This window comes from Podarcis liolepis (genome assembly GCF_965112155.1).
Source record: "Podarcis liolepis genome assembly, chromosome: 1".
NCBI classification, from domain to species: domain Eukaryota; kingdom Metazoa; phylum Chordata; class Lepidosauria; order Squamata; family Lacertidae; genus Podarcis; species Podarcis liolepis.
This window is the reverse complement of record NC_139554.1, coordinates 22,874,257-22,893,966: the sequence shown is the minus strand read 5'-3', so window position 1 is coordinate 22,893,966 and position 19,710 is coordinate 22,874,257. Positions and strand designations below refer to the sequence as shown.

The following is a 19,710-nucleotide window of genomic DNA, read 5'->3' as shown; positions in this document are numbered from 1 at the left end:
CGTCAAAGTGCAAGTAGAGATAAATAGGTACCGCTCCGGCGGGAAGGTAAACGGCGTTTCCATGTGCTGCCCTGGTTCTCCAGAAGCGGCTTAGTCATGCTGGCCACATGACCCGGAAGCTGTACGCCGGCTCCCTCGGCCAATAAAGTGAGATGAGCGCCACAACCCCAGAGTCGTCAATGACTGGACCTAATGGTCAGGGGTCCCTTTACCTTTTATTAAATAAATTATACGAGATACTAAGCTGGCCTCTAAAGAAGAAAGTGTATTGTCAGTTAGATTTTTCTTTTCTTTTCTTGGATTGTTTTGATTGTAAACTTTATGGAAAATACAAATAAAGGTACAAAAATTTTAAAGGGCCAGTGAGAAAGCAAGTGCTTCCCCACTTGTATGTTTCTGCCGTTTGAACGAGGAAGTTGAGAAGTCTGTAACAGCTCAGCTGCATCAAACCAAGAGGGACATTAAAGGCTAGCATCCTGCCTCTTTCAGTGGCCAGCTGAGAACTTCCAGGGATGGGGACAACGCTCCTCAACAACCGGCAGTCAGACGCGATTCACCTCTTAAGATGGAGGTTCCACTTAGCTCTTTTTCAAATCATCTAGCCAGTGACCATCGGCAAGTACAGTGGTACCTCGGGTTACATACGCTTCAGGTTACAGACTCCGCTAACCCAGAAATAGTGCTTCAGGTTAAGAACTTTGCTTCAGGATGAGAACAGAAATCGTGCTCTGGCGGCGCGGCAGCAGTGGGAGGCCCCATTAGCTAAAGTGGTGCTTCAGGTTAAGAACAGTTTCAGGTTAAGAACGGACCTCCGGAACGAATTACGTTCTTAACCCGAGGTACCACTGTATTCCATAAATGAGATCTGTTGCTTTCTTTGATCCATTAGCCAATCACTTTTATTGTCAGGCCGCAAGTTCCAGTGTTATGAAGGAAAATCCCCTTTTGCTCTCTATTTTCTTGACACCATTTTATAAAACCTCTTTCATGTTCTCTGTCTAATCTGAAAGCCTCCAGCACTTAAAGCCTTTCTTGTGCTTTACCGCATGTATAGATCAAACAAGGCCCTTCAGCTCCCACCCTAAAGAATAAAACACCTCTCTCTACCATGCGTTAAGATATGACTTATCCTATTATTGATGCACCATCTAGTTCAGGGGTTGTCAACCTGGTCCCTACCGCCCACTAGTGGGCGTTTTAGGAATCTAGGTGGGTGGTAGGGGGTTCTAGGGCACAAGCTGAATCCTCCTTCCATCGAGCACTGGTGGGCGGTAAGGAAATTTTACCATCAAGAAAGATGCATTAGTGGGTGGTAGGACTACCCCTGGTCTAGTTGAAAATTTCAGGACTTTCACCCAACCCTGGTTCAAATTCCCTCGCAAACCACACCCCCCCCCTTTCAGACATTAACCTAATTATAACTTATTCTGGGCAGGTTAAACAAGTGAAACCACCAGCATTCCCTTTTGCCTTTAGAGAAGGAGGGATGGCAGGCAGGCAGGCAGGCAGAAAGGAGGGAACAGTAAGAATGATAAAAATGTACGAGCGGGCCCTGTGTTGCAGTTAAAAGTCTGAGCATGATGGCTGTAGTATACTGACACTTTAATTACTTTCTGAAAGAGAACAAAGGAAGTGACACAAGTGCCAGCAGGACTTCTGGACAAAACCATACAAGGGTGTTCTCACATCACCACCCATCTCAATAGGATGTCTGGACCAAACATTTCAACAAAACTAGTTGCTGACTAGGATTCTGGGTACAGGCTAAAGGAAACAAAGTTATTACCTGGCATTCTCCACTGCAGTTGATGAAAACTGCAGCTTTTCTTCCAAAACCTGGACTTTCTTTTTAAGCTTAGATTCCCGATCCTCAGCTGCTAAAGCTTCCCGTGTGGAAGTGTCTTCCCTTTCTAAAAGGTGATTGCGCAATCTCTCCAATTCTTGATTCAGTCGCTGCTCCTTATCACGTAAATGCTGTATCTGTATAATTAATTGAGGGCACATTGCTTCAGCTTTTCTTATTCACCCTCAGCTACCCACTCTTTCATTCACTCAGTTTTCATCCTTCGATGGTGCCACATGTTTCTACAGAGACTTTCCCTGGTACCCAGAGTCCCCTGCCTCCCCACCCCCAATTAACCCTGCAAGGAGCATTATATTTCAACCTACAGACCAGGTTGCTGTGTGTACTTGGATTAGGGGTGGGTGTGACATCCCTGAGAGTTTGTTCAGTTTGCAAATATGCCCACAAGCCCCCAAAGGTTGGCAACTCTTGCATACCTCATTCTGTAGGGCACTAGTCTCCATTTGTTTCTGCTTCAGTGCTAACATGACTTTATCTCTCTCTTGCTGAAAAGCAACAGCCTTCTCCTGCATTGATTTTGCTTCATTTAACAGCTGGTTCAGCTCTCCTGCTTTCCCCTTCCAAAAATAAAAATAAAGAGAGGTTATTGCATTTTAAAGATCTATCTTCTTTTAATGTTAAAGGTGCAGCACTGTGCCAGGGGACTTGAAAGGATATAAATGTGGATGTACAGTAATAAATTTGAGAATTAAACTAAGGCTGGGAACCCCACAAATACTTATCTATGCACAAGCCCCTACTGAACACTGCTGACTTACATCTGAGTACGCTTGCATAAGATTGCATTGCAAATCAGATGTTGACTAGAATTTGCATCTTCCTCATTTACAAACTTTACATTCTAAAATATATGGACATTTAAAAACTGATACTGGTCTTTTCCTCAGGAGACCTGAACATGTTCTTTAGTTTTCAGCCTCTGCAAAAGTATAGACATTTCTCAAGCAAGAATGTCTAGAAACCTATTGACATCCTTCCTGGAATTCTGCATATGCAATTGGGACCCTGCGCCAGATAACAAAAATAAGCATTGCATGACTTAATAGCAATCACACCTTTCTCCCTTTGACCTTGAACAAAAGAAGCAAAAATTCAACTCATCACGTACCTGCTCTTTCTCTTTCAACAGTTTTTCAAACGTGAAAGCCTTCTCCTTCATGGAATTAGACTCAAATTCCTTCTCCTTCAACATCATTGAGAACTGCAGGTTAGTCTCCTGTAGGGCTCTGAACTCGGTTTCTTTCTCCTTGCATCTTGCCACTATTCTATCATTTTCTTCTTTCAATTTACGGATGTCCATTTCTAATATCAGAGTTCTCTCCTTTAGGTTAGTTATACCTTGCTTCAGCAGTTCATTTTCGTTCTCTTTATTACTAAGGTTTTCACTGAGAGAAAGCAACTGATCACTTTTTGATTTTATTAGCAGGTCTTTTTCCCTAAGTGACTTCTGCAGGACATCACACTTCTCCTTCAAGTGCTTTATCTCAAATTCAGACCCCTCTTGACCCTTTCTTTCCATCTCCGATGATGCAGCCATAGAATCAGACAGCCTCTGATTATTCTCCTGCAGAATTCGGATAGTTGAATCTTTTTCTTCCAGTGCTTTACTCATGCGCTCCAGTTCCTCATTTAGTGGTTTGGAGTCACTAGTAAACATCTGAGAAGCAGCACTGCTGGAAGTCTCCGATGACTGTGAAGCGGCGGTAGACTTTACTGGCAGAGGAGGTGTTACCATATCAAGTTTCCCCAGAATAAAATCCCTGGTGTTGTTCAGCTCTCCTATGCTATGCTGAACTTGTGCTAATTCTTGGCTAAATGTTTTCAGCTTTCTCTCATTTTGTTCATAGCCTTGAATCAAGCCATTATACTCTATCTGCAGCTGAGAATTGTTCTCACTATCCATGGAGATCTGTGTTTGAAGCCTTTGCAGTTCCTCTTGGAGATGAGCAGACTCATGTTGCATATTTTGGACTGTGGTCATTACTTGTTTCTTCCACTCTTCCATTTTCTTCACTTGCTGTTTCAAATTATCACGTTCCTGTAAAAGCTCCTCGAACTGATTGCTGTTAATCCCTCCTAACTCATTGCCTCCATCCACGCTGGATGTCTGGAGGACGGTCAATAAAGTTTGGCATTTTTGACTTAAAGCATCAATCTCAATATCTTTCTCTCGAATGATCCGGGACAAGTTCTTAATAGTTTCTCGGGACATATCTTGGCTGCTATTTTCAAATTCATTGGCTAGTTTCTGATTTTCTTCCTGAAGCTTTTTCAGAGCTGCTTCCTTAGCTGCTACAATGTCCATCATCTTGTGATATTCTGTTCTTAACTGACTGTTTTCCCTAGTCTTTTCACTAAGAACTGCCAGCACTTGCTCCCTTTCCATGGCATAGGCCTGTAATTGCTGCTGAAGGTAAATAATATCCTGCCCATAAGATGGAGCTGAAACCCTTGCATGGAGAGCTTGTATCTCTAAGTTTTTCTCTTGGATGATTTGTGTGAGCTTGCCAACTTCATCTTTGGATAGCTGATCAATTTGTCTACTTAGCAAGACATTCTTTTCATTCAGAAGTTTGATCTCCATTTCTCTCTCCTTGATGCCTTTCACCAGCCTCTCAATTTCAGCTTTAGATAAGTCATGCTTCTCATTTCCATTTTCACCATTAAGTGTCTGCACTTTGGTTTCTTGAAAGAGATCAGGAGGATCTGGCTGAATGACTGTTCTCTGATTATGCAACTGGTTTTTAATTTGTTCTACTGTCCGCTGCAAGCTTTTGATTTCCTCATCCTTTTCCAAGCACACCTGTTTGTGTGTGATGCTCATTTGTTCACACTGAAATTTGGACTCCTCAGTCTCCTTTTTATACTCCTGCAGGGAATGCTGAAGTTGGGCCATTTTCTGATTCTGATCCTCAACTGTTATTTTGTTAAGTTTTACCTCGTCTTCAAGATTATTTTTATGCACAGTTAATTGTGTTACTTCTGCTTCAAGTTCAGTGATAATATCTAGGGTTTTGGGCTCAGCCAAAGAGGACGACCTACTCTGCTGGTCTTTCACTCGTTCAATTTCTTCTTTCAAATGATTGTTCTCTTCTTTCATGGTTGAAAGGCTTTTCTCCTTTTCTTCTAAACTTTGTTTTAAAATGTCAAATCTTTTGGAGTCCTTAATATAATCTTCATGCTGCTGCTCTAGTTCAGAAGCCCTGGTTTTAAATTTTTCAACAAACACTTCTTTCTCTTTTATGAGCTCTGTCAGTTGTTTTTGCCCGGCTAAGCTAGTCGTTAACATCTCCTTGGTTTCCTCATGGTCAGCTTCCATCTGTTCAATGCTTCTCTTGAGTTCTGCTATCTCAAAGTCTCTCTCTTGGTTGAGTTTAACTAAGCGTTCGTGTTCAAACTGTAACGCCGTGGTATTCATGTTACGTGCATTAGACAGCTCCTCAATGGTTTGCTCATAATTATGAGCCTGTTCCAACAATTGGCTTTCAGTTTGGCTTAGTTCATTTTCTAGCCGCCTTTTTTCTAGTTTCAAAGCTTCCACCATGGTATCTTTTTCAAAAGCGATCTTACTCTTCTCACTACTAGCTTCCTGTAACTGCTGTTTCAGTTCTTCACAAGTCATCTGAAGCTTTTCCTTTTCCATCTGAAGCTTTGAAATACATTTCTCCAAGTCTGTATTTATTAGTTTATTTTCTGAAATTTGCTCATTCAACTTTGAAATTTCCGCTTCCCTTTCTTTGGCTGATTGGATGTGAAAACCACTGTTAGATTCTGGACTTCCACTGTTATATTCTGGACTTATCTTGCTTAACTTATTTTGGAGCACAGAAATTTCTTCTTCTCTTTGTGTTAGATTTTTCTTTAATTCCACTATTTCCTGCTTATTTTTGGAGCTACAGTGCTGGGATATTTTTAGCTGTTCTTTTAGCTCTTTTATTTTGTTTTCCAGGTGTTGTTTAGTCATGTGCAAATCATTAAGTGCAAATGTACACTGATTCAATTTCTCTCTCTGGCCTTCTAGCTCCTTGCTCATTTCCAGCTTCTCAGCTTCTAGCTTCGATGTTTTTCTTTTTTCAGACTCTGTATCCATTTTTAGCTGGTTGACAGTATTAGCTGTTTCTGCATTCTGCTTGGCTAGCTGCTCTTTTAAAATAATCATATGCTAAAATAAAAACACAAACAAATGTTAAAAAGTAGAGAAAGCCCATACATAAATAAACAGACCCGTAAAGCACCCTGAAGAGTGGAAAAATCACCATCACTTCATCATTAGTTTTTCAAAATACTAGAGAAATTATGTTATTGAATTAAGCATTAATGTCAACACCAGTTAGGGTTGTATTCAACTAACTTTTACTCAAGAGTAGATCTGCTGAAATGAATGAACCTAAGTTAGTCATGACCATTAATTTTAATGGGCCTACTCTGATCATGTTAACAGGAAATGTTAACATTTTGAATATATTCCATCCAACATTCTCTGAAAACTTGCATTGTTTCTCTTCACAACAAAGCAAATTCACTGATGAGTAATACTGATAAAAGTGATTCAGCCAATAGTTTTAGATTTCAGTACAGATAATAAATATCCTTACCCACCCAACCACTTTAGTTTTTTTCAATATATTACCTGGGTAGCTTCTTGGTTTTGCTTGTCCAATTCTTCTAGTTCTGCTATTAATGTTTCTTTTTCAGCAATACTTTCATTAAATTCATGTTCTTTCCTTTCCAAGTCTTGTCTTAACTGATTTAACTCTAAGTTCTGTCCTTGAGTCAATACATACGCATCACTTTCACACGTTGGTTGTAAGCTTTCCAGTTTTGTTTGAAGCCCTTCCTTAATTTAGACAGAAAAAAAGACCCTACATTTAATAGGATAAAATTAATTTGAGAATATTCATGAGTATCAATCAGTTGGGTTTTTTTGTCTTTTTAAAGAGGGTTTGAAATTATTTATGGAAAACACAAAATTCACTTTAATGACTGAAAGTACTAAATTAGCCAAATGGGAAGACAAAGCTATTCAATTGAAAAGAGAGGGCACCATTTATATTATTCCTGTCCAGTTTGTAACAGAAGCTTAGGAAACAACCCCATGCCTGGGCACAAATTTCATATTGCATAAACCACTTTTATTACATTAAAAGATTTAAGTCACCTTTGAAGGTGACCCGGAAACTACAACTAATCCAGAACGCGGCAGCTAGACTGGTGACTGGGAGCGGCCGCCGAGACCATATAACACCAGTCTTGAAAGACCTACATTGGCTCCCAATACGTTTCCGAGCACAATTCAAAGTGTTGGTGCTGACCTTTAAAGTCCTAAATGGCCTCGGTCCAGTATATCTGAAGGAGCGTCTCCACCCCCATCGTTCTACCCAGACACTGAGGTCCAGCACCGAGGGCCTTCTGGAGGTTCCCTGACTGTGAGAAGCCAAGTTACAGGGAACCAGGCAGAGGGCCTTCTCCGTAGTGGCGCCCTCCCTGTGGAACGCCCTCCCACCAGATGTCAAAGAGAACAACAACTACCAGACTTTTAGAAGACATGAGAAGGCAGCCCTGTTTAGGGAAGCTTTTAGTGTTTGATGTATTACAGTATTTTAATATTTTGGAAGCCCCCCAGAGTGGCTGGGGAAGCCCAGCCAGATGGGCAGGGTACACATAATAAATTATTATTATTATTATTATTAGTAATTCATACACAGCTGTAGGAAATAAACATATTTCTGAATTTATGGAATTGCAAAAATTACAACATTCTGGAAGAATGAGATGCCCTTTTTTAAGGGGATGCAAATGTTAAATCAGGGAAGGCATGAACATAAATGCTTACTAACTTGCCTTGTCCAGTCAATTTATTGTTTGGTAAGGTCTGAAGATACTGTGCTATTATGCTCTCTCCATCAGTGTATCATTGAGGACATAGTATACTACTATGGGCTGACAGAGATGGGAGAAATTGCAGCAACCTCCTGGTATTCACATAAATTTGGGTTCACATTTATCTGTTTCTCAGTGGCATTAAAACAGTACTGAGCAACATGGGGCATGTGTGGCTGTTGGAGCACTTTCATACTATGCAAGGTTATTTGTAAAAGCATGAGAATTTAGTAATTTGTTTACCTGATCTGATTTTTTTAGTCTTGTTATTTCATTTTCCGCATCTGTAAAAACAATAAAAAAATAACAGCTATTATTTTTAGAGGAAACTATACAAGAATACAAAGGCAACACCTAAGGTTATAACAGTAATCGCAAAGATACAATTTTGGAATTTTACATACTACCAAGTTAAAACAAACAAACAAAAAAGCTAGCATTAAAAATAATTGTGTAATTACTGTTAATTTATTTTCTATCACTCATCATTTCTGTGACAGCCACTCAGAAATAAGCTAGAAACCAAGGCAGCCAAATGAATTTCAGTATAACATACACATCTCTAATACAGTGGTACCTCGGGTTAAGAACTTAATTCGTTCCGGAGGTCCGTACTTAACCTGAAACTGTTCTTAACCTGAAGCACCACTTTAGCTAATGGGGCCTCCTGCTGCTGCCGTGCTGCCGGAGCATGATTTCTGTTCTTATCCTGAAGCAAAGTTCTTAACCTGAAGCACTATTTCTGGGTTAGCGGAGTGTGTAACCTGAAGCGTATGTAACCCGAGGTACCATTGTATGTATATTCTTAGAGGCATTCATTTTCATACACTTGGGCCAGGAACCAGACTCCTCAGCTTTCCTTCCCAGGCAGCAGCCTTATTCCTGAAGGTCAAGGGGAATTTTGGAGTAGCATTAAATGAGAGGACACTGCTGGAAGAGAAAATGGCCAAATCCCACCCCCATCCTCACATAAAGGAGCACTTTCTTCATATGTCTCTTTGAAGTGCATTTCAAGATTGTCCTAAAACTATATGCACATGATAATATTAGAGACAACATTACAGTGGCTTCATACCAAGAAGTGCTTGCTGTAGTCGGAGCACTTCTGCTTCCAGCGATTCTGCTGCAGACTTAGGGACTTCCACCTGTGTTTTTAAATCAGTCTGTTCTTCAAGAAGAGATGCTTGGAATTTATGGGAATCAGATTTGAGTCTTTCATATTCCTGCATTAGTTGACTCTTCTCCATTTTCACCAATTCAAGTTCTTTCAAGAGAATATTTTTCTCTTCCGCTGCTGCTGACAGTTGTTGACTTAAGCTTTTGACTTTATCCTGCAAGTCCTTCAGCTGCGATGCTGTCGATTCAGCCACAATGTTCTGTGGGTCACAGTCAGAAGAAGGGTCAGCAGCTGCACCAACTATAAAGTAGAAAAAAATGCAACTGTAACATCTCCCAGAAATAGGGCATTTTCCCATAGCAGCCACAAGATTGGATTTTATTCTGATCCTGATCTGATTTGAGGATGTATTTTAATTGATTGTCTGATTTTATGTTAATGTATTATACATTTGATGTTAGCTGCTCTGAGCCCAGCTTTGGCTGGGGAGGGTGGGATATAAATAAATTTATTATTATTATTATTATTATTATTATTATTATTATTATTATTATTATTATGTGCCAAAGAAATGTAATAATGGGTTGGGTCCAGAGTCAAAACATGCATAATGGGGCTGACAAAAGTCAACTTGTCTGCCTATCTTTTATTTTCTTTTTCCTTTTTTTGCACATCCTTTATTATTTTATTCACATAATATACATACTTTACAACAAACAACTCCAAAGTAAACAGACAACTCCAAAATAAAATCATATGTAACAAAACCAATTAATTAAAAATTATTAAAGAGTGGGAATGCGTTAAGGAATACATAAAAAAGGCGGTGCTGGAGCTTAAAAATTAATATGCAAAAGTTTAAAAGGGCAAGGAGATAGGATAATAATATATTAAGGATGGAATAACAAATAAAGTGAATAACACAACAATAACAAAAATAATAGTAGGTAAAGAAGATCACACACAGGAGGAGGGAAGTACTGGGCTGTGGGGGAGGGAGGTGAAGGGATTAATTGAAATTGTTAAAGACTGGTATAGGATTTAAGAGATTTAAATTTTTATAAAGATTCTATAAGGAAAGCAGAAAGCAGCAAGAAATATCAAGTAAAGATATCGGAGAGGAGATCAGTGTAAATGAAAACATGAAACTTGTCTGCCTTTCTTTCCCACACTACCAGGCACCGGAAAATGCTTCATCAAGGGCTGGAGGGGCCATGCAGAAAGAGGTAAGCTGTGGTCTAGGGGACTTGGGAAAACCCAGTAACCCACTGACCATTAGTGGAACAATTTCAGGGAGCTGCTGTGGAGAGAGGGGGGCAGGGAAGACTCCTTCCATGAGCCCCATTACATATATGTAACTCTGGATCCAACACAATAATTCTGGAATAGCAGGTATTTTCAACCTGTGAAAAATCAGTTTTTTCTCCAGCAGATATGTTGTCAAAAATCAATTATAAAAATCAAAGGTTTAATTAACGCTGTTTGGCATTCATAGCTCAATTACAAGTGAGCAGTTATTCTCATTCCTAAAAGATCTATTTCCCACAAGTGCAGAATTAATATTATGTGGCACCTATAGCAGTACCAGCTCTACATATGGAAGCAGTTGAGTTAGTCCCAAGCTATTGGCTTTATGTAAGAATAGTAAAAATTGGCGCCGACAGGCAAAGCATAAAACAATGACAAGGTTCTTATTAAATCACTTTTAAAAAGATTGAGAAGCTTCTGCTTTACCAACATGTTAGATCAAGTCCCTAAAGATGGCTGAAACAGGAATTTCCAGGATCTACTTCCATGCCTTTGGAGCCTGCTAGGTAGAAAGGGTGTGTTCAAAGGGTGTGTTCAAAGATGAACTGAACTGTGTCTGTGAAACTAGCCATTATGTGAATTTTGTGGCTGCTGAACCTACAGACTTGGGTGTAGGTAACTTTAAAAATGACTTTTTCCTAATACAGATGCTAAAAAGTGTGTGTGTGTGTGTGTGTGTGTGAAAATGGTATTTAGCTAGTACAGATGCTGAACTTATTCCATCCTGTCATGCGTATATTACTGTATGGTTGGGATCTAGGTTCTAAGACAGTAATCCTAGGCATGCTGATGGAGGAGTAAACCACACTGAACTTTGTGGGACTTACTTCCAAGTAAACATGAATAGAGTCAGGCTGCACATTTTTATTTTATCTTACATTCTCTATGGCCAGCATCACGCCCAGCTGCATCCAGAGTTAAATGTCACACTGAATAAATAAGGAGTGTGTGAGAACAAGTTTTCCACCTCTCGGCAAATCTGATCCCTAAACCATCACAGACTTGGTTAGGTATCTAGACAGAAAAGTCAGTGTAGGATACCTAGGAAGCCATCATTATAATTTCTTCTGAACGTTCAATTGGTTCTTACAACCTATTTAAATGCACCAAGGCCAATAACTGTGCAAATTGTCATACACAGTGCAACCATAAAGTATTCTTGAATGCCATACATATTTGGTTCTCTCAAGAGCTAGAATCAATGACAATAGATTATCAACAATTCATTTAAAAACTCCCATCAAACCAATAAACAAGACCTTTCTGTAATTGATCCTCAAGTTCTTCTATTCGTTCCTCGTATTCACCCAGTTCTTCTCGATGACGTCGGCTTATTTCTGCTAATTTATGACGGTGTGCATCCTGTAATACTGAAAGCTCGTGTTGATGCTCATCTATTTCTTGACTCAAGTTCTGTTTTAGCTCCTAAAATGTGCATTTTAAAGAAAGTTATATCATCTGTCTAAGATATAGGATGCAGATTGTCTGGTATTTTTAATGTGAGCAATAGTTCATGCAAGACTTCTGAAGACTTGGGGGCATGGTACACATTTTATATCTACGATATATCTTTATCTATATACACAATATAACAACACAGTTTACTTGTAAGAAACAACACAACATCTTGTTTTAATTCACTCAGATAATTTCTCCAGCACAAACCTATCAGTATTTATAGTCATCCTCACCTTTAATCGTAGTTTGTCCATAGTTAAGGATGTGAATATCTTGTTTTATGTGAATTTTTACAAACTGAAAGAGGAGTAACAGAAAATGTAAAGCAAGAGGAGAACTGATTTATTAAAATATAGTCTTACCTTGATAATATTTTGCAGCTTGCCGATTTCATTCTGATCTGTATTATTTGCTCCTTCTGGTTTGGAAAACTAAATAACAAGGAGAAAACTTTTAGTTTTGAAAATGCTGAAAGATGTTCAACTACAATGTATGGGATCCGCAGCAGATTTTGGGAGAATGTGGGAGGCTGCAGATGGAGAATGGGGACCCACTAAATGTTTGAAATGGGAAATCCCATTTGTGTAAGCCCACCCTGTGGAATGCCCTCAGATGTCAGGGAAATAAACAACTACCTCACTTTTAGAAGACATCTGAAGGCAGCCCTGTTTAGGGAAGTTTTTAATGTTTTAATGTCTGAGAGCTTGAATGAAGCAAGTGTGTGCTTTTCAAAGCTTTACAACCCAAGCATTCAAGGGTAAATGTAGCTCCACCACAATCTTGCAGAGCTTTGCACTCCATGGTTTGTAAGAGAAAGTTGGACACTGTCACCATGCTTATGCCATTCATGTAATAATATATATTAATAAGGATTACCCAGTTTTAGAAATAAGGAAGTCAACAATATCTCATTTAACGGAAAAGCCCAGAATAGTAATCTAATTCCTGACAAATCTTCCACCCCAGTAGAGACTGTAGCATGGCCTTTATTAGCAGTTAACTCAAAAAGTGTTATAAATTCAGAACACTTGTAACACAGGAAAGCGATCCACCTGTGCAATCTGTTTCCAATGGTCCACTTCTGATTCGAGTCTAGAAACTTCATTTGATAGTCTGTTTATTTCTTGTTGGGACCAGATTACATCTCCGAAGTCCATGTCATCTCCTTGAAAACCAGAAGAACTATGTCTAACCATAGGGACAAAGGAAGCTGATGGAGTGGTTGATGGAGAGGCAGCAGCTCCTAACTGTGCTGACTGAGCAGCTGACTGCACCTTCCGCAGTTGCTCCTGTAGTGTATTCTGCCTGGCTTTAAGATGGCTGATCTCCACCTAAAAAGACAGGACACAGTTACAAGTAAGATTCAGCGCGAAGGAACAAATAATCTCAGAATTTACCTATCACCTGATAAAAGTATTCCCATCTGAGCGGAAGACTTCAGAGATCGTACATGTAATAAAGCAGGAAAAAACTTTCTCACGTAACTCAGTGGTTACAAGTGGTATCAAATTGGTCACCCAAAGTATTTCTTGACCAGCAGCTCTACACTGCGGCTTTCAAGTACAGTCATACCTCGGGTTACGAATGCTGCGAGTTGTGCGTCTTCAGGCTGTGGACTGCGCCGAACCCGGAAGTACCGGAATTACTTCCAGGTTTTGGCGCTCACACATGCGCAGAAACACAAAATGAAGCACCGAATCGCATCACACATGTGCGCAGACGCAGCGCTGCAGGCTGCGAATGTGCCTCCCGCACAGATCACGTTCACAACCCAAGGTATGACTGTAATTAATTCTGGAATTTTCTACTTGATATACTACAGGTATTGCACAAGCACATTTTTCACACAGATCCTGTTCAGATGCTTATCTGGATGGCAATCTTGTATCTGTGGGGGAGGAACAGAAGAATTCATCCCCATCCATCATGCTCATAACACAATGCATCCATGTGGATGACTGTAGAATGAAGGGTAATTCTTCTGCCTTAAAAGAGAGAATGGGTGTTTACATATATATCTGCTATCGTGGGAACAGCATTCTTGATTAAGATAGGGGTCTATGCTATGCTACTGTCTCCTGGAAAAGGAAAACCACTCTGGGATTCGGGCAAACATAAAATGACATTCATAACGTATTTCTGTGTTTTAGTCCTTCACTGAAATTCCACCAACCACACTGAAACAATTCAAGAAGTATATGAAGAGCTGAATCAACAATTATTCCTATTTGTTTAGTGACAAAAATTCGACTGGGTAAGCAAATTGTGGGTAACCAGTGCAGCTTAACTCAGACAAAAAGCCATTGATATTATATTTCAATAAAAGAAACAGTAGTGCGCACATACACACAAAATTCTTGAATCATCTGTCACCAACCCTTAGGTGAAAACCTATAAATTTAATCAATCAATCAATGTACACACCCTTGCTGAACAACAATTTCTGTGTCACTTTATACCTCTTTCTGCTGTAGCTGATTCCGGTATTCTATGGACTGTTGCTTTATTTGAAGCTCTGCTGCTTCATGCTTTTCTTCCAGATCATTATAAGCCTTCTTCAGCCTCTCATTCTAGAGGAAAACAAGTAAACTGAATCGTCAAAGAAAAGAATGCTAAATCCAATTAAACCAACATTCTACTGTACTGAAAATATGCCAAGAAGTCCAAGCTTAAGAACAGGTGTTATTTTTTTCAGTGTGCTTTTACAGATTAATTTTTTACCTCTGATCTCAGTGTTCCATGAATATTTTCTACATCCCGCAGACTGGAGCTGGATACAGGAAAGTCTTCTGCAGAACCTGAAAGGAATGGAGAAGGGAATACAAATGAAATCAATTCTCACAACAGTATATGTATGTGGATAGGTTTAGTGGCAATATATTAAAAAGTGTCAGTTGAAGGTAGATTATTTAAAAGGATTTCTTAGACTGAACTACTACTACTTCAGTACTGTATTAGTCCCTGAGAGTCAATTAAAACGAATAACACAACATTTTAGAATTCATGTGTGTTGGATTTAAAATGGAAACAAACATATAATGGACCGACCATATTTGGATATTTAACCACTTTTTTAAAAAAACAACAACACAGGGAAGGTTGACGCCACTATAATTGTTTCTTACCTACATAAATCTCAGAGATTATATGTGTAAACCATATTCTCCTCAGAATATGAAATACTGATCCTTAGAAAAGATTTTGCTTCCCTTATGATATAGTGACAGTTTGTGTATAACAAAACATAATGCAAGTAGGGATAGTGCTGGAATATTTTATTGGTGCATTTAGTAAATACGTTCTCAACCTTTAAACTTCTATGTGACTGGCAGGTAAAAAGGACATAATACAGATGCTTGAAAACTTACTTAAAAACTTGATATTCAATAAAGTCACTACATGTTTTAAATTCAAATGTATCTTCCAGAAACTGCCTACAAATATTATGTTCTAAAAATTCTAGGCAACTGAAATACTTTGTTTTTTCCACCACACCCTGTTGGAATAATGGATAATCTCCAGAATCCCACTATTATAGACCTTTAACACGATGGCTGAACTTTGCCTTCTGAGTGTACACAGTGAAAAATGTCTTATGTGACATCACCTTTCTTTTGCAATTGAGTGTATATGCATTTCTAACAACAGAAAAATAGACATAAACATAACGATGTGCAATAGTTATTAGACCAAAATTATTTTTGCTGTCCTCCTTTCTCATATGCCACATGTTCTCCAAAGCTCTTGACAATTTAAATTGCTTAGTTGTGGAATGAAAAAAGTTGCTAAAATTTTCTAAAACACACTATTCTAATGAAACAAAGCCAACTGGAGATTAAATCAACCAACAAAGAAAACTACACTCAAGTTGCATGTTACTAACCATCACAATATTAAAAATTGGTACAAACCTTTTATGGAAAGCATGTTTGTATTACATGTTTGTAATTCATAATATACCTTCCTACGAAGTTTATATTAGCGGTGTGCTTTCTAAGATTGCCCAGGTATAGCAGCAATATATATATGTATGTATATATATATATATACAGAACGAACAATTGAAAACCATATGCTAAAAGGGGCAAAGCTCTGCCAGTAATACAGAAATTTTTTTGCCAGTGACATATACATTATCCGCACTTGATCCACAAATTCCACCTGTCATTAAAAATGTAATTTGCCTTAGGCAGTAGTCAAGTGTGAACTCAAAACAATGGTAAATCTTAATCACGTTTTAGGACAGAAAGCCTTCCAGATGATCCACTGTTTCCCCACTACTCCCACAACCCATGCTGGCTGGGATGATGGCAGCTGGAGACCAGAAGTGCCTGGAAGGTTAGATTCCCCATCCCTGATCTACAGGTAGCCCATTTTACACTTGATATTTTTTGAAAAGAAACTACTGCAATTTAGATCTTTAAAGCCCATTACACCAGCAAACAGCACAATATCCAAGGCATTTCTTATTGTTTTCTGCCAGGTGTCGCACACTGTTCCTTCCTTTATGATCTCCATGGTTGACTGCTGTTTTGTGATGTTCTTCATGAACAGTCCCAGTTTTAAAAGTTTTCTGAAATATCCTCATTGTATTTTTGACCAATACCGTCCTCCCCTATCACAATAATGCCATTTCCCCCAACCCCCAATATCTAACCTGTTGGGTGCAAGTTCGTGTTTCTGTGGAGGTGCCAAAACAGTGCAACATCATACCAAAAGAACTTCACCAGCTCCCATTCCTGTGTGCTTTCTGGTGAGCAGTCAAGACGTTTCCTCCCCCCCCTTTTTTAAAAGAAAAGGCACTTTTAACAGTTTGCTTGTTTTGTATTTGTTATTGTTTCAGTTTGTTTACATTGTTTGTGGCCTTGTGTATTTTTGGATGGGATGGGCAAGATACTTTATTTCAACATTTGTAGCTCCAACTCAAAACAATCCTCCCTGCCCTTTCATAAGCTCTCGATCTGACTCTGCTACCTTGCTTCCACATGAGAAAAGCCCTGATGAATCAGACCAAAGGCCCATCTAGTCTAGCATCCTGTTCTCACACAGGCCAACCAGATACACGTGGGAAACCCGAAAGTGGGAACTGAGCAGGGCAGCACTCTTCCCCAAATGTGAATCCCAGGAACTGTCATCTAACCTTAACTGTCATTTAAAAAAAATATTTTTTTTGACAGAGTAATACTAATAATTAAATAAAAATAAAGATGCGCACTCCACCCCCAAGACTATTCCACTGTAACTACCCAACCTCCCAAAATTTCAACACCACTTGCGATGGTCTGACCCTTCCATTTTAACAGTACAAAACCTACAAACACCTTCCACATCTCCTCAAAATCATTTCTCCTGTACATTCCCCAACTTACCTTAATAGCACATGTCAATTTGCCATTAATAGCTATATCCCACACCTCTTTATACCATTCTTCCATTTTACACTCACCTTGCCCCTTCCTATTGACAATAACTTGGGCAGCTGTCAACAAATTCGTGAGGAAGTCTTTCCTGGCCTGTGAACCTTCCACCCCATGGTAAATCAATTGACAATACTACCTCTGGACTTTCGGTCAGCTTTAACCCAGTGATTTCTCCTTAAACACCCTTTGCCAAAAAATAAATAAAAATAAATTACATATTCATACCCTTAACCCTGTCATTCTGTCGTGGATGCTTTAACTGAGATTCCTGCATTGCAGTGGGTCGCACCAGATGACTTTTGGGGGCCCTTTCCAACTCTACGATTCTAGGATTTTAACTCCACCCTTCCCCATCCCAAGAGCACATTTGGCATTTATAGACAACTCCCAGCATCAGAGCTACTCCCCTCCGGTATTCAGGACACTTTTGATTCCCCCCGCCCCCCGTGTCTTTCCTTTGTCTTCTCTATGCTGAGGACCCCTGAGTGCTGCCACCTTCCTCTCCCTCCCTCCTTCCCACCCACCCACTTTCCTTACCTCCCATCTCCTCCGCGCCGCCTTCCAGCAGCATATCCTTGGTGAAGCTGGAGATCTGACCGGTCAGGGTGGACAGGCTGCCTCCCACCTGGCCCACCAGGGACTGCCCCAGTCCCGCTCCCAGGCCGCCCAGCCACGACGCCATCACCGCTGCCGCTCAGCTGTCGATGGGGAAAAACAAGGCGCCGCCGCCAAGAGCAGCTGCCGCCGCCGGTTCCCTTCAGCGCCGGTTCCCCAAGCCCGCCTGCCTCGGGGAGCAACCCAGAGAAGGGAAGCCAGCTGCTGGACCTCCCTCAGAGCTCCGGGGCCGCCATGAAGCACCTCGCGCTTCCCCTCCAGCCCGGGCTCCTTTCTTCAGTCAGCCGTGGGGCCTCCAGGTTGGGCTGCCACCTCGACGGCCGCCATGACACCTCCCAGTTGCACCATAGAGCGGCAGCCGCTAGCGCGCCCCTCCGGACGCCCAGGGACGTGGCCCCGAGAGCAAAGCCAGCCGGGATACGGGAGGATAAAGCGGCAGCGCCCTCAAGCCGCGAGTGGGAGAAGCGCAGGCAGCCCGGATTTCGACGAGCTCCAGTCGGTTCGGAGGGTGGCAAGGCAAGGGCGGGAGGCGGGGTAACCGATCCGGGGCACGTTTACTCCGAAAGGTGTGCTGATTCACAGTTAAATGAAGTTTATTTCACTCCAACATTCTGTGCCCTAATCTTATTCAGACAATGTTAATGCAAGATTTCTTTCCCAGTCGTGGGCTCAGCATCCAATATTTAGTATTTTTCGAAACAGGGCCATCAGCTGCATCATCTCAAAGGAGATAAAGGGAAAGGACCCCTGGATGGATAAGTCCAGTGAAAGGAGACTTTGGTGTGTGGCGCTCATCTTGCTTCAGGCCAAGGGAGCCGGCGTTTGTTCACAGACAGCTTTCCGGGTCAGGTAGCCAGCATGACTAAACCACTTCTGGCGCAACAGAACACCGTGACGGAAGTCATAGCGCACAGAAACGCTGTTTACCTTCCCACCGCAGCGGTACCTATTTATCTGCTTGCACTGGTGTGCTTTCAAACTATAGTGGTACCTCGGGTTGCAGACGCTTCAGGTTACAGACTCTGGTAACCCGGAAATAGTATCTTGGCTTAAGAAATTTGCTTCAGGATGGGATCAGAAATCATGCAGCGGGAGTTTCAGGTTAAGAACAGACCTCCAGAATGAATTAAGTTCTTAACCTGAGGTACCACTGTACTAGGTTGGCAGAAGCTGAGACAGAGCGACAGCAGCTCACCACTGTCGCGAGGATTCAAACTGCGGACCTTCTGATCTGATCGGCAAGCCCAAGAGGCTCTGTGCTTTAGACCACAGTGCCACCTACTCCGTCTCTCAAAATAGCACTGTCTTCAACAGGGTTGTTGAGGAGCGCTGCACACATTATCAACTTATTTAGTTACAAATGTTGCATATGCACACCCCAACACACACTCTGCTGACTTAATTCTGGTTTTGAAGATAATGAATGTGCTGGTGGGAATGTGCTGGTGGTGCTCAGCAGGATTAAGAGAAAAGATGGCTGAATCAAAAAGCCTAGTAAAGTTAACGCAGAACCTGGCTAGAATGTGAAGACAAGTATCCAATACATATCAGCTTAACATTAGAAGCTTTGAAAGAAATCTGTTTACCTTCCTGCCAGAACTGGATTCTACATTCCCCTAATATGGAAATTAGGCTATGAAATGAACAGAAGATACATTCAATGTTTTCCAAGCTTTAGGTAGTTCTGACATTACTGGACAACAGGTTTTGTTCATAAACTGCAGTCCAAACTCATGGAGAGAGTTCATGTAAGATTTTTAAACTAAAGATGAACAAGGCTGAAGGCTTTCCATTAACTTAACCCTTAGGAGCAGCATATCAAGGTCAGGGGCTGCTACCATGCCTTTCAAAAGCATTTTAAAACTAGTCTTTGGAAGTCTTGTTTCCATATAAAGAAGTCTTGTGTTTCAAAATAGCTAAAGGCTACACAAATACATGTACAGCATCCATTTTGTAAGGTGTGTGTAAGTTTGAACCACAGCTGTACTCTATAAATTATGCAACAACAGACCTCCATCTTTGGTGTATTCTAAATGGAAAGGTAGATT

At 40.6% G+C, this 19,710-nt stretch overlaps 1 protein-coding gene across 1 annotated transcript in view; it reads right to left on the bottom strand.

Annotated features, from left to right (window-relative positions):
• The window catches only part of TRIP11 (thyroid hormone receptor interactor 11), a 37,426-nt gene extending 19,348 nt beyond the window's left edge, over nt 1–18,078 (bottom strand). The window contains exons 1-12 of the mRNA XM_083500788.1: nt 17,585–18,078; nt 14,349–14,425; nt 14,087–14,197; nt 12,680–12,958; nt 11,990–12,058; nt 11,429–11,594; nt 8,820–9,161; nt 7,988–8,028; nt 6,495–6,701; nt 2,973–6,026; nt 2,281–2,421; nt 1,787–1,980 (exon numbers count right to left, since the gene is read on the bottom strand). Coding sequence (XP_083356914.1) covers nt 1,787–1,980; nt 2,281–2,421; nt 2,973–6,026; nt 6,495–6,701; nt 7,988–8,028; nt 8,820–9,161; nt 11,429–11,594; nt 11,990–12,058; nt 12,680–12,958; nt 14,087–14,197; nt 14,349–14,425; nt 17,585–17,729 — 4,826 coding nt within the window. The 5' untranslated portion in view covers nt 17,730–18,078. The remainder of the gene's footprint in view (nt 1–1,786; nt 1,981–2,280; nt 2,422–2,972; nt 6,027–6,494; nt 6,702–7,987; nt 8,029–8,819; nt 9,162–11,428; nt 11,595–11,989; nt 12,059–12,679; nt 12,959–14,086; nt 14,198–14,348; nt 14,426–17,584) is intronic.
• Between the last annotated feature and the right edge of the window lie 1,632 nt (nt 18,079–19,710).